The sequence below is a fragment of the Tachysurus fulvidraco genome, chromosome 13 (assembly GCF_022655615.1).
Source record: "Tachysurus fulvidraco isolate hzauxx_2018 chromosome 13, HZAU_PFXX_2.0, whole genome shotgun sequence".
NCBI lineage: Eukaryota > Metazoa > Chordata > Actinopteri > Siluriformes > Bagridae > Tachysurus > Tachysurus fulvidraco.
Genome location: NC_062530.1, coordinates 22,436,283 through 22,462,365, shown reverse-complemented (window position 1 = coordinate 22,462,365; position 26,083 = coordinate 22,436,283). Strand labels below are relative to the sequence as shown.

Below are 26,083 nucleotides of genomic sequence, written 5' to 3'. Positions count from 1 at the left end.
CCACTAATGGCCTTAAGCTGCAGTTAGGGCAGGGCTTTGGAAATGCCTGTCAGATATATTTAGGGCCCAAACAATTTGGCCATCAATGCTCATCATCCAATTCCATCTGGGCTTGGCAGAACAAACAACTTTCCATTTTGCCCTGAAATACATAAAATGAGAATGCACCTGCTTCCATCTCATGTAAAAGCCAGTACATGGTACTTTTTTAATTATACAAATGTTTCCTGTGTTTCAGGATTTTCTATACTATTTTTCAGATATCAGCAACACATTTCATGTTTGATTTTAATTAACATGACAGGATTTGTTTGTATTTTTCACCAAGTTTACAAGAGGTTATGAAATATCATAATGAATTATGACCTAAAGAGAGTTTCCATTAAGTATTTTTATGTGAATATTCCAAAACAATAAGCTGATCTAGTCAAAAGATGCATCAGGTACACAAAGACTGAAATTCAGTGATTCAAAGGAAGGGTAGAGAGAGTTCAGCTGCATCATGAATAAATCCAAATACATCAACAATCACAAAACATTACATGTAATATTACAGTTATATTGCTGTGTTTATTATCACTGTGTAAATCCATATCCTCTATTTGTGCTTGGGAAAAAAAAATCCATCCACTTTTCCTACTGAAAAAAACAACTGTGTGAACAGAGAATCATTATACATTCACTCTGTTCTCTGAGAGTATTGCGTGCTATGCTGCCATGAATCCATCCTCCCTATAGTAAGAAAACAATAGATTTTCTATACAGAGAAACATTATACACAGTCATTGTCCTTTTTATCAGGTGCACCTTGCAAACAAATAGATTTGTGCCCAGATTTTATTTGAGAGGTAGAACATTCTCAGCACACAGAGGACAAGGAAATGGTATTAGCATAGTATAATGTGTATGATACAAGTGTATCAGATTTACAGTCAGTAATTGTCTACTTACAAAGGGCAGTTATCTGGTATGTTAGGTGTACCTGAAAAGTGACCACTACTGATGTGTGAGTGACCAAGACAGAAACCATCTCACCAGAAACCAGAAAATATCTCAGTCAGTGTTGTATAAAGTACTAGAAAGCAATACTCAAGTAAAAGTACAAGTATCGTACTAGAAAAAGACTTTGGTAGAAGTGAAAGTCACCTTTTAGAATATTACTCAAGTAAAAGTCTTAAAGTATCTGATATTTACTGTACTTAAGTATCAAAAGTCATTTTCTGATATTTAATGTACTTATGTATTTGAAGTAAAAGTAAAAAGTAAAATTTCAGTGATTTTCAGTAGGTATAAGAGCAGGGGCAGTTCTAGGGTTTCATCTTTAGGGGTTTTAGGCCTCAGTGAGTATTTAAAACAAGAAGAGTTTTATATTATATATTATATGACTACATTGTAAACCAAAAGTTATGGTATTATTAAATGCCAAAAGTGGACAACAAAATTTTATGCATGATGTAATGATGCCAGTCTTGAATCAGATCAGTTCATGTATGTGTGCATTCTCTACAAACAGTGTGTCCAATGAATGCAGTCATTATTAAACTAATATTCACAAGACAAAGACCAAATCCATACCTGTGCTTTTCCGTAGAGTGTGTGGAGCATAATGCAATCTAGGAGCAGTGATTCGCCAAATGTCCCTTATTACAGTCGCACACATTTTTTCTGATTTTATTTTGTAGTAACGAGTAACGAAGATGCTTAGTAGAAATATAACAGAGTAAAAGTATACATTTTATCTAGGAAATGTAGTGGAGTAAAAGTGAAAGTTGACTAATTTAAATAGCGAAGTAAAGTACAGAAACGTGAAATTTCTACTTAATTACAGCAACGAAGTAAGTGTACTCTGTTACATTACAACACTGATCTCAATATACAGTACAGACCAAACGTTTGGACACACCACTTTTTCAAAAGGACAATGACCCCAAACACACCTCCAGGTTGTGTAAGGGCTATTTGACCATGAAGGAGAGTGATGGGGTGCTGCACCAGATGACCTGGCCTCCACAGTCACCGGACCTGAACCCAATCGAGATGGTTTGGGGTGAGCTGGAACACAGAGTGAAGACAAAAGGGCCAACAGGTGCTAAGCATCTCTGGGAACTCCTTCAAGACTGTTGGAAGACCATTTCAGGTGACTACCTCTTGAACCTCATCAAGAGAATGCCAAGAGTGTGCAAAGCAGTAATCAAAGCAAAAGGTGGCTACTTTGAAGAACCTAGAATATGACATATTTTCAGTTGTTTCACACTTTTTTGTTATGTACGTATATAATTCCACATGTGCTAATTCATAGTTTTGATGCCTTCAGTGTGAATCTACAATTTTCATAGTCATGGAAATAAAGAAAACTCTTTGAATGAGAAGGTGTGTCCAAACTTTTGGTCTGTACTGTACCTGTTTGAACATTCGATTAGAGCTGAACAGGTTGCTGAAGCAAATTGTTAAACACGTTCAGAGTGAATTCTCAGAAAACGCTAGCACATCCTGACTAACAAAACACACAGCAAAGTGTTGCTTACTCTATACTAAACTATGTCCTAAAGCATGTTGTGTAAATCCACCCTGCTTTTCATTACCTGAAAAAAAACAAACTGATATTGTGTACAGATAAATATTATATGCACAAGTCCAGCCTTACCAGTAGGAGGAGACAATAGGAAACAAGTTCGAGTTGAAGAACATGAAGTGAGAGCAGGTTTGGAAAGTTGTGTGTGAATTAGGAAAAAAGTGTAAAAAGGCAGACAGAATTTTAATGTTATTATGATCCTGCTTAAAAAATCACTTTTTTTGTCTTTGAAGGCTTTGAATGCAGAGGACTGAAGACCTTAAAATACAGCAGGTAAGTTAACTTTATACTCTATATATACTAACTATATATAAATATAAACTCCTTGCATTGAACATGGTTGATTCCAGAGATCGTTGTGATGTTTAGTGTTGTTTCACATTGTAAACGCAATGACATTATTTACTGTATGAGATTTGTAAATTCGCTAAGTATAAATCGTTAGATTCCACCTTTAAGTTAAATTCCACCATTTATATATACATATATATGTTTATATACTTTATGTCATACTGAAAACGTGAATAGTATTCATAAGAAGAAGGTGTTCTAAATCCACTGTAATTACTGTATTTATCTAATTTTTGAATGAACCTCAACTGTATTTTGATGTTAAAAACCTTTTATTTTCTTGTCTACTGTATAAAACATTGTTTAGTGCTATATATCCACTTAGTGTATGTACTGTAGAACAAAACACTTTGTTGACAGTAATTAAGTGACATTATTTATATTTACTTTAAAAATAAAGTTATTTGAATGATTTTCATAAATGGTACATTTAATAGCCGGTGCGCTATTTAAAAAAAGCTTCTGTACTTTATTTCCAGACTGAATATATTCATCTACTTTGAAAATGACACGTACATTGGCACAGTTGGTCAGAGACTACTTGGAGGAGCGCCGGATTCACCGAAACCGCCTAGTGACTAAAGATGGTCATTGCAATATAGAATATGGTCATTTGAGGTACAGCAATCGCTTTGCTTACCTACTAGACTTATGGACCACCGTCTTGGAGCTCCGAATGAGCTTTGTCATGATCTTATTTACAGCTTCTTTTCTTCTCTGCTGGTTCATTTTTTCACTTCTCTGGTATTGGATTGCCTACAGTAATGGAGATTTGTGGTGGCAGAACCCTTCACCTGACCATACTCCTTGTGTAATTAATGTCTACGGTTTGACCACTGCCTTCCTTTATTCCCTAACGACCCAGATGACTGTTGGATACAGTATCCGAGTCATCACTCCATTGTGCCCAGATGCCATCACCCTTCTCGTTATCCAGACTTTAATTGGTACAATCATTAAAAGCTTCTGGTGTGGAATCATTATTTCCAAATTTTCCTTGCCTAAGAAAAGAGCAAAAACAATCCATTTTAGTGAAACAGCTGTAATCTCCCCCAAAAACGATGCCCTCTGTTTGCAGGTCAGAGTGGCCAACCTTCGCAAAACTTTAATGGTTGGAAGTCACATCTATGGAAAATTGCTTAGAACGACTGTCACCCCTGAAGGTGAGACTATCATTATGGATCAGATCAAGATTGATTTTTTAGTCGATGCTGGAAAAGACAACTTGTTTTTTGCATGCCCTTTGACCCTGTATCATGTGATTGACAAGACAAGCCCATTTTATGAGATGGCAGTGGACACACTGCAACAGCAAGAATTTGAGCTTGTAGTATTTCTGGATGCTACCGATGAGTCCACCAATTTCTTTTGCCAGGTCAGAACGTCATACATTCCTCGAGAGATCATGTGGGGTTATGATTTTTTCCCCATCATCAGCCGGAGCAAGGACGGAACATACTGCGTGGACTTTTCTGAGTTTGCTAGAGTTGTACCCATACTAACACCGCATTGTGCACATTGCTTCAACAATGAGACAGCCCATAATTATGACCTCAGATACAACACTGATGATCAAGGACTAAACGGTAGACAATCATCTGTAAATTTACGACGTGTTCACCTAAACATTTAACTTGTAATTCATTGAAATGATTAAAACAGGTTCATGGAAATGTTGGAGAAATTTTAACGTGTTCCAAAATAAATTCACTTAAGAAAAATGAAGTTAGCAACCAACTGCACAGGCACTTGAGTTCATATGATTGGAAGTAGCTGTACATAAGAAATATATGAAAGTTTTATTAGACTTAAATAATAATCTATATTTAGTGTTCTAAATGTCTCTAAAACAGATTTGGTCTAAGATGTGTGTAAAATGTGATGCTGCCAAAGCCCTCTTAAAAGAAGAATATAAAAAAAAGACTTATTGTATCTATCTTTATGAAATTATATGTTGAGAAAATTATGATATAAAATTACCATCTACATATCACTTAATATTGCATGTACTACTATGAGGTGACCAAGGACGGGTAAGCGCCATTTAATTGTTACTGGATCATCTGTTATTATGTGTTGCATATCATTTAAAATGGAACATCCTAATATTGTATTATTGATTCCTGATGTTCACTATTTCTACATTTCACTCTTTTGTGCACTGCTTGTGCTCACTCACTCCTTTACTGCAAGGTTTTAATAAAATAGTTTTCTAAATGCAAATCAAATTCAATTTACTCAATGTGTGAAATGTGGGATTTCTGTTATCTTAGGTTGCTGTACATCGGAAGTTCAATAAATTCTTTGTAAAATGCATAAAGTTTAGGACACTTCTTTTGGAAGCCATTATTTTTCATCATATTGTATAATGTACTGACTGCTTGATTATTATATGTCAATAAAGATTTTTTTTTTTGCCAAAAAGACTTCATGTCAATTATTTTGAATATAGAGGTATTGATAAATTATAAATTGTGTAGTGTCCATCTACTCTCTATACTGTCAGCAGGTTAAGCTCATATTTACAAAGTTAGAGCCACATAACTTTATCAATATTGATTAGGGGAATTACCATGTCATTATATTCTAGGTATAAAAAATAAATAAACTGTATATCATTTTATATTCATTTTTTAAAACTATTTAAAATACAATATTTTAAATGCAATAATTTACTATTTGAGAGAAACACACAGGTTTTTTTAGACAGACTAAAAGAAAACAAAGAATTCTAAGCTGTTATTTCCATTTAACTTAGCAACCACATTGTCTTGCAGATGTAAGGCAATATAAACAGTCTAGGGGAAAGAAGTGTGTTGTCACCAAACATTCGATAAAATTCAATTAAAATTTATTTGCATAGTACTTTTAACAATGGACATTGTCTCAAATCAGCTTTCCAGAACATAAGAAACATAATACAAAAAATGAAAATTGAATGAAGATTAATGTAATACAAAAATTAATATTAGACTTAGATTTAAATGTGTTTGTATTTATCCCGAATGAGCAAGCCTGAGGTGACTGAGGCGAGAACCACAGCCTCATTTGGGTGACACTGGAGGGTGTGATTATAAATATACAGTTTGGCAATTGTGTATTGATGAGTAGGTTGTTGTCCTTAAAGACCACATATAGTTGGAATCTCCTCTTAGAATGTCTGAATACTTCATGATGCAGAGTTCAACTGGAGCTGGTACATCTCTAGATGCCTCAGGATCCTCACAGAGTTGGCCTCATCTCATTGAAGGTCTTAAAATCTTGACACGGAACACAACTGGACTTGGTACAATCTCTGGATGCCTCGGGATGGGTAGAAAAAGAAGCAGTGGAGAGGAATTAACGTAGCTGCTGTTCATAATATTAGCAAGCACCAGATGATAATGTGTATTTGATCAGATGTACTGGAGCACAAGATTTTGGGATGTATTATGTGTACGCCTGACTAAAGACATATGTCTTTAATCTACATTTAAACTGACTAAGTGTGTCTGAGCCCCGATTACCATCAGGAAGACTATTCCAAAGTTTGGGAGCTAAATACGAAAATGCTCTACCAGCTTTACTAGATTTTGATATTCAGGGAACTACCAGAAGTCCTGAATTTTGTGATCTTAAAGAGCGTGAAGGATTATAGCATGTTAGAAGACTAGTTAGATACACGGGAGCTAAATCATTAAGAACCTTGTATGTAAGTAGCAGCAGTTTGTAATCAATTCTAACCTTAACAGGTAGCCAGTGTAGAGATATATAAAAAAAATTGAGGGTATATGATCATGTTTTCTCAACTTGGTAAGAACTCTGGCAGCTGCATTTTGGACTAACTGTAGACTGTTTATTGAAGATGCAGGACAACCACCTAGTAATGCATTACAATAGTCCAGTCTTCTCAGCATCAGCTACAGATAGAATATTTTATAGCTTGGCAATATTTCTAAGGTGGAAGAAGGCTGTTTTTGTAATACGGACGATATGATTTTTAAAAGACAAGTAGCTGTTTAATATAACACCCAGGTCTTTCACTGTTGAGCTAGCAGTAACAGCACATCCCACTAAATGGGAGTGTAATTGTGAGAGTACTTGTTTTTGGACTGATAAGTAATATTTCTGTCTAATCAGAATTTAACAATAGAAAATTACAGGTCATTCAATATACGGGTTAGCATAACAATGGAAACTAATCTCATGCCTCTTCATGATGTTTACCAAGGAGAGCATGTATATTGAGAAAATCCACAGTCTTAAAACTGATCATTGAGGGACCCCATAATTAACTGTCAATAAACTAGAGGATTCTCTATTTAAATCTACAAAATTGTATCGATCAGACAGGCAGGTTAGACCAACATAAAGCCTGTCCCTGAATACCTGTGTAATTTTGTAAGCAATATAGGAGAATGTTGTGATGTATAGAGTCTACTTCAGCACTAAGATCAAGTAGAACTAATAGTGAGATGCAGTCATGATCCGAAGCTAAGAACAAGACATTTGTAACTTTAACAAATGCAGACACATCTGCCAAGACATCTGCATGCATGATACAAAGAGATTTAAAAATGACCTGTTTTGTTGTAACTTAATTGCATCAAACATTTTCAACAGTTATAATCAAACAATAATGTATAATGAACCTAGGGCAGTAAAATTAAGTCAAATTAGCCATAAAAAGTACCTGTATTTTAGTTTACTTTATTCATAATCATTTAAAACTCTTTGAATTTTTGTATGTATATCTAACAGTTGGAGAAATCTTTTTTCCATTCTGATTGATAGCAAACAAAGAATGTCTTGTACTTTTTTCTTTGGGTCAATCTGACTACTGTCTGATTGATTGACTTATTGATTGATTGATTGGTTGGTTGGTTGGTTCATTGATTGATTAATTTTCAATTATCTGAAATGCTGTCTTACCCAAAATCAATTACATTGAAATATAACATTTAGTTTTCTTCAAGTCTGTCAAAATATATATCTTTATAAGGCAAAAGTTTTATATTCATATATATCTTAAAAAAAATTAAGAATGCTCAGACCACAGCTGTGAAAAACAGAAACTTTATTCTGAAGAAAACCTGAGATGTACAGTATTACTCTCATTATTACAGTATTAGACATAGAGTGTTTAGAACACGGTGCATTTATACATTTTAAACACTGCATTAGTCATTATTGTACAATAAAGCTGCCACAATGTTTTGGAAAAGGGCTAAATGTACTGAAATAGTTTGGGGTCCCACACAGAACTAACTGCACCTTCAACAACCCTGACCAAGCTTAAGTGGTTATGTTTATTCTTTTTTTAACATTATATTTTGTGCCACATTTGGCTAAACAAGCCATTTATAACAGGAGATTAGTATATGTATCAGTAGTATATGTATTTGCGGTCTAGTTTTAGATAAATTTAAGATATTTTACTGCAGCTACTTAACATAGCAACCAGCTGTCACTTACTGTATGTCTAATTTCTAAAGGGGAATGCTGATGTTGTCTTCAGTCAGACCACAGGGTTTGAATTATATTTAAATCCAGAGATAAAGATCACTCTTTAAAACATCTATACACATCCCAGCCCTTGTGTTGTTTTGTATATAACAGTTGTTTTGTATAATAAACAGGACACGCATCCAAGCCAATAAGCATCAATTCTTCTGTGTGAAATATAACATATCTGTGGAAATTGCTGAAACAGAATGTGAAACATATTACAGTGTAAACAGTGATCCAAGAAGTAGGTATATATTTAATATACTTCAGAAAATATACATTAAAAAAGCACCAACCAGTTTAGAGCTGTTGATAGAAGCTTTTGCAGACTTGTGTTTCAGCGTTAGAGACACATCATGCCTATTTTGTTCAAATAATATAATAAAATGTATATTTTGCACTGTTGCCATTTATACATCATAGTTAAAAACTTGTTTTCATAACTAAATTTTAACTTGTTAATAGTAGTTAAAAATGTCTTTTGTTTTATTTATTTTTATAGCCATTTACTACAAAGTGTCTCTCATATTAAGGGCAAATATAAACATTTATGTAGTCATAGAACTTGACTGATTGTCTTGACTTCCAATTTCTATCACCTCAAAGCCAGCATTATCAATGCCTTGGTTGGAGACGTGATGATGATTCAAATCATGATAGCAGTATGCACAGTGAGCAGTTGGTACAGGTTCTACTTTGTCAAAGTTGGAGAAGTCTATGTGATATTTGCCCTCTTTACTGCGTGAGACAATGGGGAGGAACTTGTAGCCCCATATGATCTCCTGAGGCAGGTATGAAGTCCTGACTTGGCAGGAAGAGCTGGTGGATTCGGCTGTGCCATCTAAAAACACCACCAACTCGAAGTCTTGCTGGTGTAGAGTGTCCACGGCCATTTGGAAGAATGGGCTTGTCTTGTCAATCACATGATATAAGGTTAAGGGACAGACGAAGAACAAGTTGTCTTTCCCAGCATCCACCATGAAGTCGATATTGACTTGCTCCATAATGAAGGTCTTTCCTTCAGGTGTGACTCTGGTCCTGATCAGCTTGCCATAGATCTGACTGCCGAGCAGCAAGCTTTTGCGTATGTTAGCAACACGTATCTGTAAACTGAGTGTGTCCTGTTTACAGCAGATGACAGCCATCTCGCTAAAAGTGACGGCTTTGGCGACTTTCTTTGGCAGGGAAATTTTAGCTATGAGAACACCACACCAAAAGCATGCGATGACGATACCAACAAGAATCTGAGCAACGAAGACTGTAATCGCAGCTGGGCAAAGTGGGGTAATTACTCTATAGCCAAAGCCAATTGTCAGCTGTGTTTCCACTGAAAACAGGTATGAGGTGGTTAAGTCATAGAGATTAAGTACACATGCAGAGTGATTAGCTGATGGGTTTTGATACCACAAGTCTCCATTACTATAGCCAACCCAGTACCAGAGGAGTGTGAAGATAAACCAACTGAAAATGAAGGAGGCCACATAGAAGAATGTTAGGGAATACCATCGAACTTGTACACAGGTGGACCAGATATCATTCATATAGGCGAAGCACGTGCTGTACTTCATTTTGCCATATTCAATGTTGCAATGGCCTTCTTTGGTTATCAAACGGACTCGATTAGTTCGCTTCCGTGTTGTGCAGCATCTTAGCAGCTGACTTGCTGATGGCATTTTTAAATCTGCAAAGAGAATGCAACAGAAAACCAGATTTCATTTAGTCTTCATTAAACCCAGAGCCAAAAACAAACACCGTACAGTACGATATTTTACTTGAACATACATTTATAATTTAGAAATAAAATTCTTTAATATAAAGTATACAAATGAACATATATTATTGCTTAACTAATGCTGTTATATTGTTATATGAACAATGCACTAATCCTTAATGCATGGGGAAGTTATGAAGTGATATGATATAACACATATATCAATAGCACTAAGTTATACACGAATAGACAATAAAAAATAAAAGTTAATTGTTAACATCTTGGTCATTCTTTCTGTTAATACAGTTGATAAAGATCAGTTACATTATGAAGGTTCATTTTATATGCAAGCAGGGTACTCTATAACTAGAGACAATTTGCAATTTAAAGCCAGCACCTCTATCAAGTCGCTTTGAGATCACATTGACTCAAAATTTTATTAAAATATTGGCATGAGGTTAAAATTAAGTTGACAAAGTCTCTCAAGCGTCTTCCATCTCTGCAGTAAGTTCTGTGACAATTTAGTTCTTTGACACTAAGACTGATTTAGCAACACTCCTAACTGGTACATGAAATACTTATTACTTCACTCAGTAGGTTATTATTGTTCCTAAAAAGATTCGTCACAATGTATAAAATCTTCATCTTATGTATACCACAGATCATGATATTAATTAACAGACTGCGTTACCAAGCTGTTAAATCAAATGGATAATATATAAAGATTAGAGCATGTCCGTCATAGCATTTGTGGACCTTATAGTTAAGTGTTACTGTACAATCAGACCAAAAATCTAAATCACCTACTATTATAGAATTTTATGTATTGTGATGCTGTCTCACATGTCAAATTTTTGTGTGCATTAATGCGACTGAATCTTTTCTCCTACACAGTTTGATCTACACGATTTGCATCCCCAAATCTCTTTCAGGCTCACATAAAGCTTTTCATACAATATTACAAGAAAGGTAATATTCTTTATTCTTTTTGGCAAATATCTCTGGTGAAAATAAATTTAAATAAATCTAAAGTAAAAATCAAATATATGAAAAGAAAGGTCAACTCTATGAAACAGAAAGATAAGGTTGCATAAATGACAACATCTGTATTAAAAAGGTTTGACAAATTTGTTGCAAATAGGTCAGTGTTCTGTGTAGACGTACCTGCTGCAGCACTTTGTACACAGATATTCAGAACTTTGGTAGAAGAAGGTAGAAGTGTGTGTCAAACGATCTCACTCTTCCAGTCTGCCCCGCTTTCTCACACTTTTTCTATTCGATTAAATGTATCCCTTGCTCGCTGTCTTAGCTTTTGAATGGGCTCTTTATAATAGCAAGGCTTAGGTGTTTACCTCTAAACAGTAATGTCCAGTTCAGGTTACTTGCATTAGGACAGTTTGGGGCTGGGCAGAGAGCACACAAACATGACGCAGGTTATATTAAGCAGGTTGTGTCGTCGTTCTCAGAATGTTTTGATCTTGGAAAGTCCATCTTGGAAAAGGTTCGGACATCCTCTTGGTCACTGCCGTTGGCATAACCTAAACAGCAGGAAGAAAAATATCAAGTGATAGGGTGGCTATTTTGTGACGCAAAAACATAATGCATAGAAATATCTATGTTATCTAAAAACAAGAGCAAGTTAATACAGATCTTGAAAATGATCTTATATCCTATAGGTACTTGATGCAATTTATAGTTTGAGAAGAGTACAAGAGAATTTGATTTCCTGTCCACTAGGCATGAAAAAGCATCCTTTTTATTTAACAGAATTGTCTTGTACATCAGTACTGTTATTTGATTCTATTCAAAGTGGTCATTGTTTTACTTGGGCCAATAATAGGTGAAAGAAATACCTGACTGAAAAGACTATTATCTGAATGGCAATTGGATAGCTGTTCCATAGGCTTTTAAACTAAAAACTAAGTCAGACGAAAGTGTTGAGTATGGGCTAGAAGTGCACATGAAAAAAAACTGCACTCGACCTGCCCTTTCTTCTCAGGTGCCAAACGTATTGTTTGTATGCCATTGTTTCTGATTCCGGTTTCTTGGAAAATAGTTTCACTGTTTGGTGATCATAATCAATGCCCCTATGTTTTGTAGTTACAAAACAAGAAAGAACACTACACACATGAATACATGCTGATAGAATATTAAAATATCGATGATAAGAATTTCACGCATCCAATGAAATTGTTAGTGTAACTTAATCCGTTTGCATTTAGCGAATACTTTGAAGAATTCGAGAGATGTTAAATCTTATTGGTAATAATTACAAAAATTGCTGTGAGATTTGAAATGCTGTGATATTTCAATATTTAATATTGATATTTCTTTTTTATAATCTTATAATTTTTGGAATGTTTTGACTGCAACATTTTTTAACCATGATTATTTTTCTATGATTTAGTAACCAATAATTATTTAATAATAAATAACTATATAAAACCATGTGTTTAATTTTTATGTATGCTTAAATAACTAGAAAGGTTACCAATGGGTGAATTTTGGCTTTCAAATGTAATTAAGATATACTACTACTATTAGGAGAAGAAGAAGAAGAAGAAGAAGAAGAAGAAGAAGAAGAAGAAGAAGAAGAAGAAGAAGAAGAAAATGAAGGAGGAGAAGAAGAAGAAAATGAAGAAGAAGAAGAAGAACAAGAACAAGAACAAGAAAATGAAGAAGAAGAACAAGAAAATGAAGAAAAAGAAGAAGAAGAAGAAGAAGAAGAAGAAGAAGAAGACACAGTATGTTGTATAGGGTTTCATCTCTTTCATCAATACATAGCTGATAAAGCACAGATGTTGTTCAGGAATCAAATATATTGTGTGTTAACTGAGAGAAATTAGGAACATTTTTAAAAATATGCACTAATCAGACCTTCATACTGTATTACACTAATATGGACTCTTACAAAGTTTCAGAGAGAACTGTATTGTTCCTATTATTTATATCCCTCAGCTGGGGTTTTTACTACAGGCATTTATCTCTTTCTTGAATACTTGATGTACATAACAGTAGTTAGCTCTATCACAATGCAGTCAGATAAGAGAGGACATGGGTGACACTGATTTTGCATGGTCTCACAAAGTTGTGCCTTTGAACACGCTTAGTCATGACACTGGACACTGACACTCTACACACCCACAAGTGGCTTATTAACATTTATTATTATTATTATTATTTTTTTAAAGGATACAAATAATAATTTCATTCATTTCAGTAAACTTTTTACTGAATTTTTACTGGCTTAGTGTAACAGTTTTATTAAATTATTTTATTTTATTAAAACTCAGCACATTGATACAAAATTCATTTACTGTGACAAAGGCTGTGTATAAGCTCAATCGTAAGCTGATTATAAAAAAAATTGTCCAAAATTCGTGGATAGAGATTTAAAAAAAAAGAATGATAAGTTCAATATTATGCATGAAGGTGGAAGAGTTCACTGATCGCCATCTTTAAAAGTTTAAGTTGCAGTAGGTTCTGTACATGGTGTTATTTAAGGGGAAAACGAAGGCATAGGATTTAACGGATGGTACTGTATGTATCATGATTGCTTTGTACATGATTTACGTTGATGTTAATTAGCACTAGTATTTAGGTCACATCTTGTACAGTTTTTGGGTTTGTATTCTGTTGTTGGAGTCATGTCCGGTTTATGTTGCTGCCTTACATCGCTATCCTTGTTTTGTTACTGGTTCCATGTGTGTGTTTGTTTGTGTGTGTTTTCACTTACAATAAACCATATTTGCACTGCATCCGCCCTCATGAACAACTATGATGGGTCAAGAAGGGAAGTACTTGTAAGCACTCTTTAAAAAATTATACGAAGCTTAAATGTGCAAATGTGTATGTTAGACCTAATTTTATTACCAGATCAATCAAGATTGAGCAGAGAATCCATGGGTCATGCATGGGTCATGCAATCCCAGGACTAATATTTATTGGTTCCGTGTGTGTTTGTTTGTGTGTGTTTTCACTTACAATAAAGCAAATTTGCACTGCATCCGCCCCCATGATGGGGCAAGAAGGAAAGTACTTCAAATGTAGCTCAAATGTGCAAATGTGTATGTTAGACCTAATTTTATTACCAAATCAATCAATGATAGAGCAGAGAATCCATGGGTCATGCAATCCCAGGACTAATCTATATATATCTATATATATATATATATATATATATATATATATATATATATATATATATATAGGATATATATAGATCACTTGCACCCAAAGCACTTATTGTGAATGAAATCATCTCAGAAAATAGCCTTACTGCACTGTGCCCTACTGAAACTTGGATTAAACCAAATGATTACATAGCCTAAATGAGTCTACCCCATCAGGATATATCTATAAGCATGAGCCTCGTCTGATTGGTCATGGAGGTGGTGTCGCCACTATCTGTAGTGATTTCCTTACTGTTACTCAGAGAACACGGTATAGATTTATTTATTATGAAGTGCTTGTTCTTAATGTTGCAATCTCACACATGCACACGAAACAATCCCTGATGTTTCTTGCTCTAGCAACCGTGTATATACCCCCAGGGCCCTACACTGATTTTCTTAGAGAATTTGCCGAGTTTCTTTCAGACCTTTTGATAAAGCATTAATTGTAGGAGATTTTAACATTCACGTTGACAATACAAACAATGCTGTAGGACTCACATTTATGGACCTACTAAAGTCATTTGGGCTTAAACAAAACATCACTAGAGCAACTCGTTGTTTTAATCATACGCTAGATTTAATCACACGGAATAGATGTCACTGATATAGATAACATAACTCAACCATTACTTCATACTGTACACACTACCTATAAAACAGACTAACTGTGTATCACCGTGTTATCAACTCGGTAGAACTATTATTCTGACCACTAAAGACAGATTCACAATTAACCTGCCTGATCTGTCTCAATGTTTTACTGTACCCTTAAACACAAACGATTAAAGAAGGTTAGAGACAAAACACCTGCTCCATGGTATAATAGCCATGCTCACACTCTCAAAAGAGAAACCCGTAACCTTGAGCGAAAGTGGAGAAAAACTGTAATAGAGGTTTTTAGAATTGCATACAAGGGTATGTCCAGCTATAGACAGGCTCTTAAAGCTGCTAGAGGTAGGTCTGAGCACCTGTGCAAACTCATAGAAAATAATCAAAACAAAGCCAGGTTCTTATTTAGCACAGTGGCTATATTAACAAAAAACAGAACACAACATTCCTTCACGGTTCATTAGTGAGGACTTCACCGATAAATTTGAAAGTATCAGGAACACAATAGTTGATGTTCAGCCTGTGAGAGCATCTCGTGACCCAGTCTCACCTAAAGTTCTACACTCACAATAACAGTGCTTTACAAGTACAGGACAGGAAGAGTTAGATAAGCTTATTACTACAGCTACTGTAAATCAACAACTTGTTTACTAGATCCCACTCACTGAAAGAAGTGTTACTTACAGCTGGTGAGCCTCTTCTTGAGATTATTAACTCCTCACTATCTTTAGGTTATGTCCCTAAATCTTTCAATTTGGCAGTAATTAGACCAATCATTAAGAAACCTAATTTAGATCTTAATAACTATCAAATTACAGACCTATTTTGCACTAGAAAAGGTTTTGTCTGTTCAACTGAGCTCCTTCTTACAGGAGAACAATATCTTTGAAGAGTTTCAGTCAGGTTTCATCAGAAACTGCACTTGTGAAAGTTACAAATGACTTCTTAGCTTGGGACCAAGGCTGTATGTCACTATTAGTTCTACTTGACCTTAGTGATGCATTCGACACTATAGATCACAACATTCTCCTAGCTCGCTTACAAAATTACACAGGTATTCAGGGACAGGCCTGATTTTGGTTTAGATCCTACCTGTCTGATCAATACCATTTTGTAGAATTAAATAGTGAATCCTCTAGTTTATTGCCAGTTGATTTTGGGGTTCCTCAAGGATCAGGTCTAGGACTGCGGCTTTTCTCAATGTAGATGCTTCCCTTGGGAAAAATCATTAAGATGCATGGGATTAGTTTCCATTGTTTTGCTGACCTGTATATTGAATGTCCTGTAATTTTCTATTGTTAAATTCTGATGAGAGAAATGTTGCTCATCAGTCCAAAAACAAGTACACACACTTCCATTTAAAGTAATGCATTACTAGGTGGTTGTCCTGCATCTTTAATAAACAGGCTACAGTTAGTCCAAAATGCAGCTGTCAGTTCTTACCAGATCGAGAAAATATGATCATATAACTGGCTACCTGCACTGTAAAATTTAATAAGTTGAGTTAACTTAAAAGTGAGGAAACCACTTAGTAGTGTTCACTTTACTAATAAATATAAGGTAACCGATTGCCTCAAATTTTTAACTCAGGTAAACTAACAAAAACGAGTAAAGCAAAACATTTACTATGTTGTCAAAACAATCATTTTATTATATTAATTAAAATCATACAATAAAACGTGTTACTACAAACACACAAATGATAAAAACACTTTTTTGTGGGTATAGGAATTTGTCACCCATCAACCTGGATACAACACCCAAAATGCAAATACAGACAGACAGTCTTGTTTCTGCTGTTAAAAACATGAAAAACAGAAAAAAACAAGTTGTTACTGCAGTTTTGGTTTTTGTATCCAGGCTGACGGTTTACTAAATAAAACTCAAATTATGGCAGAATTACAGCATTTTTTTGCTTTGCTAGGATTTGTATCCAGAATGACAGAATTATACACCCAAAGTGTAACAGACCTACAACAACAGTCTTGTTTCAGCCATCAGCTCAAATCTGAATAAAACAGATTTTTTTTTTTTTCTTTTAGTTGTGGGCATAGGGATTTGTTTTAATCAGTTAACCATCAACCTGGATACAACACTCAAAATGCAACAATAGAAACAAGACTAAATCTTTGTTATAACTAACACATCTTGACTAAAAGTTTTGGTTTTGCATCCAGGTTGGTAGGGATCTGATTAAAACTGCCAAGAAATATAACAGACCTACTGCAACACGGTCTTGTTTCTGCCATCAGAAATACAAAGAACAAATCTTGACCAAAATTACAGTTGACCAACTACAGTTTTGCTTTTCTAAGATTTATACCCAAGTTAATGGATGACAACACAAAAAACAAAAAAAAGACGTACAGTAACAAATCCTTATTTCTGCAAACACTAAACATCTTAAAACAGATTTTTTTTTTTAAATCAGTCACCCATCAACCTGGAATAAACACCCAAGGTGCAACATCAGACCTACAATAACATGGTCTTTCTGCCATCAGAAACAAAAACAGATAAATTTTTTTTTTTTTAAGTTGCGGGTAGTGAGATTTTTAATCAGTCACCCATCAATCTGGATAAAACACCCAAGGTGCAACAATAGACACCTAAGACAGTCTTATTTCTACTATTAAAAACAAACAAATTCTTGACTACAAAGCTTTTAGTTGAATCAGCTTTGGTTTTGTATCCAGGTTGGCAGGTGACTGATTAAAACTCAAAATATAAAAAATAAAAAAATGCAACAAACCTACAGTAACATGGTCTTGTTTCTGCCATCAGAAACACAAAAGCACATTAAAACAGTACGTTTTTTTAGTGATTTTGGTTTGAGAGATTTGTGCCCCAGGGAAAGGAAAACCCTTTGAATGAACTCAAAAGTGTTTTTAAGCTGTGAAGTGTACTCCATGTTTAAAGCATAGATCAGCCCAAAAACAACACACATGGCATGTGGAACATTCTCAATTCCATCCAGTGCTATAACATCCTCCAAGATTATTGCTGTATCAGTGACCTCCAATGGCAAACCTTGTGGAGACATCAGGCTATCCTCTGGCACCACAGTGAGAATTCCTATTAAATATCACAGTCCTAAAGAAAGAAAAGCAATATTAAAATACATTCTTGCAAACGCAAAAAAGTGCATGCTCCTGTTAAAAATGTAAACTGCTTAAGCTGCTGTTACTAGTTCTTGAAGTAACATTTAAATTTGTAACAGGGCTTCAGTGAGAATTGTCAGTGATAATTTGGACCTTTTCAGCAAAAGCATCATTGAAACATTTAATAGCAATGTATTTTTAGTAAAACAGTTACATCCATCCCATGATCGGTTTGATTTCAAACATTCCTTAAAATATCTTCCTTCATGTTCATCAGAACAAAGAAATTTATACAGGTTTGTAACAAAATGAGATCCTTTCCGTATCCTTTTTAATGTTTAAGTTATTATTTACCACCAATTATTTGTTTTTGTTATTACTGCTGAAACCATCTATACCAGCAGAGAGTGAGGTGATAGGGTGGGGAAGGGATGTTGCTAAAACTGTAATGGTACATAAGTAAGGAATGGCTATATATAGAGACCTCTTTGAACTGAGTAGTTGGATTGAAAAAATTTGACACTATTCTATGAGATTTTTATAGTTTGAAAATAGTTTCACCCACATTTTAAGATGTATTTGATCAAATGTTATGAAAAACTAAAGTATATATTTTACTTGCATTTTATTTCTCTTCTATGTACTTTATATAAGATCTCTCAAATAAACGTAATGCTGACAAAAATTGGGACATCTTTCTTGTAGAACTTTTTACAGATATTAAATTAGAAGAATACTTACAAAGCATGTTTTGAAGAAGTATGTAGTGTCTTCCCCAAGAAGGACAGCAAGACCACGGAGAACTGCTGTCCGTCGAGCAGTGACATCTGTGATGTTCTAACAAATAATACATAAAACATCAAGATCAACAGTGAAAACAGATCACTTTAAAGTTGACAAATGGAATTGCACTATTGTTTAAAAAAAATTAAAAAAAAAAAAAAAAAACTTGCTGCAGACTTCATTTGCATTAGATACTCAGAGCTTTTTTCCAGCTGTGCCTTTCTTTGATTGGAAAACTTCCAGAAACCGAGAAGTATGTGTATCTAGGGCCGAGAAGAATTCTTGCTTGAGGTTTTTACTTGTGATCCGGTTGAACTCGGCAATAATCTGCAAAAAGGGGAGAACCAAAGAAACCGCACATTTAGACTTAAAACATTTTCACATGCCCTAGATAAAATGTGTCTTAATTACCTGACTTTCCCTCACTCTTCAAAAAAATACATTTCTGAAAAAAAAAAAAAAAAAAAATTAACATAGTTTACAAAGTATATGGAATGGTAACAAGCAATTTGTAAAAACATTATTTTTAGAATCCACTTTAAAAACTTGCATAAAATATTGTTTTCCTTGCAACAATAATCTCTTATTTAACATTCTTTTGCATTTTAAGGCATTAAACTAAGTTTTTCAGGTCGATTCGTTTGAATCGATTCTTTGCCGATAACTCTGACAACACACCAGAGAAAGACGATCTAAAATGGCACACGAATCGTTAATTTGTTCAGTATAAGGTCTGAAGGCAAGTGAGGTGTTTAAAATCAAAACGATTTTCTAGTCTTGAGAAAAAAAATGTCGCTTAGACACACGTGCTTGCACAATAATAACATTATTGTGTTTAAGAACAGAATTCTAGGCAAAAATCCTGTAGGCCTATATTATGCTCAAATGTTCAATTGCGGGTATGAGTAACGTTACGAGCCCGATCACACGAAAATGCGTATGAATACTACGAGTTTGCAGTCTCGTAGAATATATACGGCAAAATGAGTTTTGGCCAAAACTCATTTTGGCGTATATATTCTACGAGATTGCAAACTCGTACTATTGATACGCATCCTCATGTGATCGTGTTGACGTTACACGTGTAAAGAGCTTCACTCGTCCACCAATCTGAAAACTATATTACCAAAATACTACTGTTTATTAACTTTGATTGGTATTTGTAATGTAAATGTAACAGTTAAACTATAAAAATGAGACTCACCTCCTCATTCTCTTATCCAGCCATGTGCAAATTAATGAACCTGCTGTCTGAACCAAGTAATTACGCATGTGCAGTCTTCTTCGTCGCCGTCCAATTAATGGCCTCTCACTCCTTTGCAATATTACCGCCCCTACTGTATATCTGGTGCATTCACAATACTTAAACGTTTAAGTTAAGCTAAATGAACAAGTTAAGTTTAAGGACTTTGTGTGGGGAAAAAGTTGGAATTAGTTAAACTAAGTAATGTAAACAAACTTAATAAAATAAGTTAGGTTTACTTAATCATTTTAGTAAACTCAGCAATTACATTTTACAGTGAGTTAAGTTTAGAATTGATTACAAACTGCTGCTACTTACGTACAAGGCTCTTAATGACTTAGCTCTCGTGTATCTAACTAGTCTTCTAACACGCTACAATCCTTCACGCTCTCTGAGATCACAAAATTCAGGACTTCTGGTAGTTCCCTGAATATCAGAATCTACTAAAGCTGGTAGAGCATTTTTGTATTTAGCTCCCAAACTTTGGAATAGTCTTCCTGACAGTGTTCATGGCTCAGACACACTTAGTCAGTTTAAATGTAGATTAAAGACATATGTCTTTAGTCAGGCATACACATAATACATCCCATAATCTTGTGCTCTAATACATCTGACCAAATGCACAATATCATCTAGTGCTTGCTAATATTATGAACAGCAGCTATGTTAATCCCTTTCCACTGCTTCTCTCTTTCTACCCATCCCAAGGCATCCAGAAATTGTACCAGCTCCGATTGTCTTCCATGCCATAAAGATTTCGGACCTCCACTCTGAGGCATCTAGAGATTTATCAGCTCCAGTTAGACTCTGCTATACTAAAGAGAAGATGCCAACGCCATGTGGTCTTTGAGGACAGCAATCCTCTCAATACAACATTTGTCAGACTGTATATTTATAATCACATCTCCAGTGACACCCATATGAGGATGAGGTTCCCCTATGAGTCTGGTTCCTCTCAAGATTTCTTCCTTTAGCTTTCAAGGGTTAGGGTTAGGGTTTTCCTCACCACAGTCACCTGAGTCACCTCAGACTTGGTCATTGGGAATAAATACAAACACATTTAAATATATCTAATATTAATCTTGAATTTTGTATTCTATTCATCTTTATATCATTCTTTATAATGACCTTTTGTTTTATCTTTAAGTTCTTTAAAGCTGCTTTGCAATTGTAAATAGCGCTATACAAATAAATGTGAATTTAATTAATATTTCATCTTAAATTCGCCACAAGATAATTTTTGTTTTTTTGCACAAATTAAGGCTTATAACTGACTAAATAAGACATACAAGGAGCATGTAGTGACATGAAGGATGACGTTTATCTAATTGCCAGGTGCCCTCTAGTGGCCATCTGAGGCGTGGCATAACATGTAGGATATTAATTTAAATACTATGTAAAGTATATTGTGATAATTATACACAACATGGCCAAATGTTTATTGACACCTGACCATTAGAGCCTTATGTGGTTCCACAAAGTTAAAAGCACACAATTGTATAAGATGTATTTGTATGCTTTAGCATTATGGAAGCCAATATTATTATTATTATTATTATTATTATTATTATTATTATTATTATTATTATTATTATTATTATTATTATCACCACATATACATTACAGCACAGTGGAAATAAATTCTTTGCGTATCCCAGTTGAGGAGGTTGGGGACAGAGTGCAGGGGCGGCTATGATACAGTACCCCTTTAGCAGGGACGGTTAAGTTCCTTGCTCAATCTCAAGTGGTAACTTGACAGTACTGGGGCTTAAACTCTGACTTTTGGATCAACAACCCAAAGTCTTAACCACTTGAGTCACCACTGCCCATGCATGACAATACCCAATGATGACCATGCAATGATTACTGCTATACATTAAGCTCATGAAAAATTTTAATATATTAGACTACATAATCAGAGTAGCAGAACCGAGGATGTTGAGGTTCTCTTTCGGAGTGACGAGGATGGACAGGATTAGGCAAAGAGCACATCAGGGTTAGACCAATTGACATACATTCATAATATTTGTCTAAAAAAGACAAAACCCGATTTGCACAATTAGGTACACACACACACACACACACACACACACACACACACACACACACACACACACTTTATTTTCAAATTATATCTGCAGTTATCACATCAGACAAGAACAATTTACCGTCATTCATTCGGAATGCTTCACTCCTGAATATTTTTTATCACTTTTTCATTGGTGGTTTCATTATCCTTTTCACAACATATAAAATGGCCTGGACTTAATGCTTTGTGATGTTTGTGCTGTTTACCCACTTTGGTTTTTCTGTCTTGGCTAGCTATATTGCCATTGTGTACCTGTGTATCTCAGTGAGTCTGCTTATTGCCAGTGATTTAGACCATGTATTCAGAGTTGTATTATGGATTACTTGCTTCAGTGTCTTTCTTGTGTATAAGCCAAAATAATTTGGATTGTGTATATTGTCTTTATTAAACCTGTTGCAAATAGGTCCTCAACATCCTGCTGTTTCAATATGGCTATGAGAGCAGGTATTAGGTGTGAAATCTGAGTATATTACTGAGATTTTCTAAGTAAAAAATGATTGAGTTTGAAATCATACTTTTTCAGGCTTTGCTTTCCCACAGTATGACAGTTCATTGTAAGCCTGAAGAAAGAATTCTAAATGCATAAACACAAAATGTAAAATATTATCCTGACTTCAAAAAACAGCTTAAACCTCCTGTCCAATATCTCTCAAATTAATTTTGGTTATATGCTTTATTATAAAGAACTTAAATAATTCACTTCATTTAGCTATCTAAACAGAAATTGCATGTAATTTTTCAGCTGCAAATAAGAGCAGAAACATTTAGAATACAACATGTGAATTTAGTATTGTGTGATCATGCAAAGTATATAATGTAACTGATAGCAGCAACACAATTTATTAAAATACCACATCTGGAAAATGAATTGCTATCATAAGAAATGTCCACTTTTACCAACTTTTACCATTTCCATTTTACCAACTTTTAACCAATAGCTTCTTCTGTTGACTTTTGAAAGAAAAGTTCTCCCACTTCTATCAATGTCTTCAAAGTTTCACAATAAAAAAAAACAAAGTACAGCCTGGGTACCACTTGTACCAATAGTTAAGAAAATGCATTATTTGGAAAAAGGGATATGGACGAGTGACTGATCAGATCCATATGATCTTGTTCAAATTCAATATCATGGTCATTTATATGGAGTTGGTCTGCCTTTGCTGATATAACACCACCTTTCTGGGAAGGTTTTCTATTATAATGTGGTGTGGCTGTGAGTCCATTCAGTCAAAGGAGTTTTAGTAAGAGAGACTGCTGTCAAGTGAGGAAAACTGGTGCACAATTGGTGTTCAGGTTCATCCTAAAGATGTTCTTCCACTTCTAACTTGGCAAGTCACGTCTTCATACACTCTAAAAAATAAAACGCTGGCTCAACTTTAAAAAATTAAGCTAACAATTTGCATGCATCTTTTTAAGTAGCTTCAACTCAGTCATTATTAAGTAGATATCATGTACCTTTTATAGTTAGACTAACCCAATTTGTTTAGTACAACCAACATGATTTGACTTAACCTCTAAGAGCTTAATTAAGTTGAAACAACTTAATTTTAATTTCAGTTTTGGTGATATTAAGTGGTCAAATTACATAATTTAAGCTATTCTAACTTCTTTAGTTTGATTCCATTCTACTTAGATATGTTCATGCAAATTGTTACCTTAATTTTTTTGAGTACAAGTAACTTATTTCACTTCAGTCAGGAGAAATAACACAGCAATTCCAGTTTTCTGATTAAACTGGTTTATTATAAAACCAATGTCAACTTATGTACAAGAAGAGTGCTTTGACAAAACAATGCTATGACAAAAAGATAATTATCCAGGACTAAAGTATTTTTTTCAAGTAAAGTCAAGTAAAGAATCAAGTATTTTTCTGGTAGGTACATATCAGAATAAAATAAAATAAAATAATAACAATAAATCACAGGGAACGTGGAAAATGAATTCCTACAACAGACACAATTGCCAGCTTATTGGGTCCACCTAGCTGAAACTAAAAGTTTTCTTCCTTTTGTTTTATTTTTTGCAAAGTATTAAATTTTACCTTCATCACATAAACTACAGCCGCCATAAAGTCTCAAACAAATACAACACTGTAACCTTCATGTAAAAAATTGTCAAAATTACAGCTTCTGTATGTGTATGCACAACAAAACTTTTACATGTAACATTTCAGGAATACAACAGTTTATTGTTTAAAGACATTACCTTCGGCCTAGCTTTCAGACCATCCAGCTCAAGAATTATTTACTGAAACACCTCAAAAGTATTTTTTAGTTCCTTTGGGTAGCTGAGGTTGAGAGCATATACCAGCCCTAGCAGGGCACAGGCTCTGGATACATCCAGGTCTTGCAGGACTTCCGTTCCCTCAATAATAATACTGGCGTTGGCTGGGACAAAATTTGTGGCACCTCATCATCCTAAGTAGATCAAAATCAATGTCAGTGTTTTAAGTCAAGGAAAGGAACAGGACATTAGACACATGAGTTAAATCTTAGGAGTTAAAACTTACTACACATGAAAAATTGCAAACTTAAAGAAATGTGTCAGCTGCCTAACCATCAAACATAATGCTGCAGATTGTATATGAAAGAAAAATAAAAACTCAAATGTTGTAATGGCAAATTTACAAAAAGCTCAAGGTTTACAAGGTTACAAGATGGATCAACTGTGAAAACGTCACAGCAGATAAAGATGGCGTGCACACACATTGTCATGTTAGGTATTGTGCTTAAATTAACTTGCTTATCAGTTAACTATTTAACTTGTTACAGGTTTATGTATGTATGTAAGTATGTATGTATGTATGTATGTATGTATATGTATGTATACATACTGTATATATGTGTGTGTGTGTGTGTGTGTGTGTGTGTGTGTGTGTGTGTGTGTGTGTGTGTGTGTGTAGTATGTATGTATATATGCAGGTATGTATATGCATGTATGCATGTGTGTGTGTGTTGTATGTATGTATGTATGTATGTATGTATGTATGTATGTATGTATGTATGTATGTATGTATGTATGCAGGTATGCAGGTATGTATATGCATGTATGCATATATGTGTGTGTGTGTGTGTGTGTGTGTGTGTGTGTGTGTGTGTGTGTGTGTGTGTGTGTGTGTGTGTGTGTCTTAATCAACCCAGTGTAAACTTTAAATTCAGACGACACTAAACATGTTCGATATCAATTAACATCATTTAGCTGCCACTGTAAAACAAAACATAATGCCTATTTTGAACACACTAGCTAGCTAAACGTCTATTAACTTTAGAATCGATGAATTAGCTTAGCTCAAACTGTCTTTTCAGTTTAGTGTGTGACAACAACGATTTACTTAAGTAACGTTTGCCGCATTCATTTTGTTTCATATTTAGGTTTATATGTATTTTGTCCACCGTGGAGGAAAGCTGATTTTGAGGAAAACGCGGTTGTAGCCGCCTCACTACATTACTACGAGAGAAAAGAGGTGTAGCATTTAGCTCAGGAGTTATTGACTCTGGAAAATCGAATCTGTGAATCTGCGGACAACTTTACTTAAGTCAACGATTTTTTGTGCATACAGTTGGTAGCTGCTGAGTTTAAAACAAAGCAAAAATATTAACTTACCTATATAGCCTCGATTCTCCTGTTTCTCCGGCTCCTAGTAGTCCTTCTCTGGCAGAAAAACACGTCCGGGCAAATTCCGCCTTTACTCAGCATTTAAAGGATGCTCACTAGATATACAAGTTTCACTAACTTAATATTTTTCTGTTGTTACGAGAAGGTAAAAGTGTGTGTTCAAAATAGATATATAATTAAGTTAAGACAGTATTCATTATTTTAATTTTGAAAGACTTATTAAAATGAGTTATCAACTCACCAATACAAGTACATATTACAAACTTAATTATTTTATGCTGAAAATATTGTTTATTTTAAGTTTTACAAACTAACCCCATGAATCATTTTTTAAAGTTTAGCAAAGT

General features: G+C 34.5%; 2 protein-coding genes and 1 long non-coding RNA gene across 3 annotated transcripts; 1 reads left to right on the top strand and 2 right to left on the bottom strand.

Moving 5' to 3' along the window:
• The first annotated feature begins 2,495 nt into the window (after positions 1 to 2,495).
• LOC113652650 (ATP-sensitive inward rectifier potassium channel 1-like) lies at positions 2,496 to 5,295 on the top strand. The gene is made up of 3 exons (XM_027161862.2): positions 2,496 to 2,701; positions 2,806 to 2,845; positions 3,403 to 5,295. The coding sequence occupies exon 3, from the start codon at positions 3,429 to 3,431 to the stop codon at positions 4,554 to 4,556; it is 1,128 nt and encodes a 375-aa protein (XP_027017663.1). The 5' UTR covers positions 2,496 to 2,701; positions 2,806 to 2,845; positions 3,403 to 3,428; the 3' UTR covers positions 4,557 to 5,295.
• A 3,419-nt stretch (positions 5,296 to 8,714) lies between these two features.
• On the bottom strand, positions 8,715 to 11,422 carry LOC113652700 (ATP-sensitive inward rectifier potassium channel 1-like). Its single transcript, XM_027161941.2, has 2 exons — positions 11,286 to 11,422; positions 8,715 to 10,091 (listed from the first exon to the last, which is right to left on the bottom strand). Exon 2 carries the CDS (start codon positions 10,081 to 10,083, stop codon positions 8,959 to 8,961), a length of 1,125 nt encoding a protein of 374 aa, XP_027017742.1. The 5' UTR covers positions 10,084 to 10,091; positions 11,286 to 11,422; the 3' UTR covers positions 8,715 to 8,958.
• Positions 11,423 to 24,395: 12,973 nt separating this feature from the next.
• LOC113652413 lies at positions 24,396 to 25,896 on the bottom strand. Its single transcript, XR_003442882.2, has 2 exons — positions 25,725 to 25,896; positions 24,396 to 24,538 (listed from the first exon to the last, which is right to left on the bottom strand). It is a non-coding gene; the product is annotated as an uncharacterized LOC113652413 (long non-coding RNA).
• Positions 25,897 to 26,083: the final 187 nt, after the last annotated feature.

Bases quoted from the DNA above. Each gene is read 5' to 3' on its own strand.
- LOC113652700 (XM_027161941.2), bottom strand. From the start codon at position 10,083: ATGCCATCAGCAAGTCAGCTGCTAAGATGCTGCACAACACGGAAGCGA.
- LOC113652650 (XM_027161862.2), top strand. From the start codon at position 3,429: ATGACACGTACATTGGCACAGTTGGTCAGAGACTACTTGGAGGAGCGC.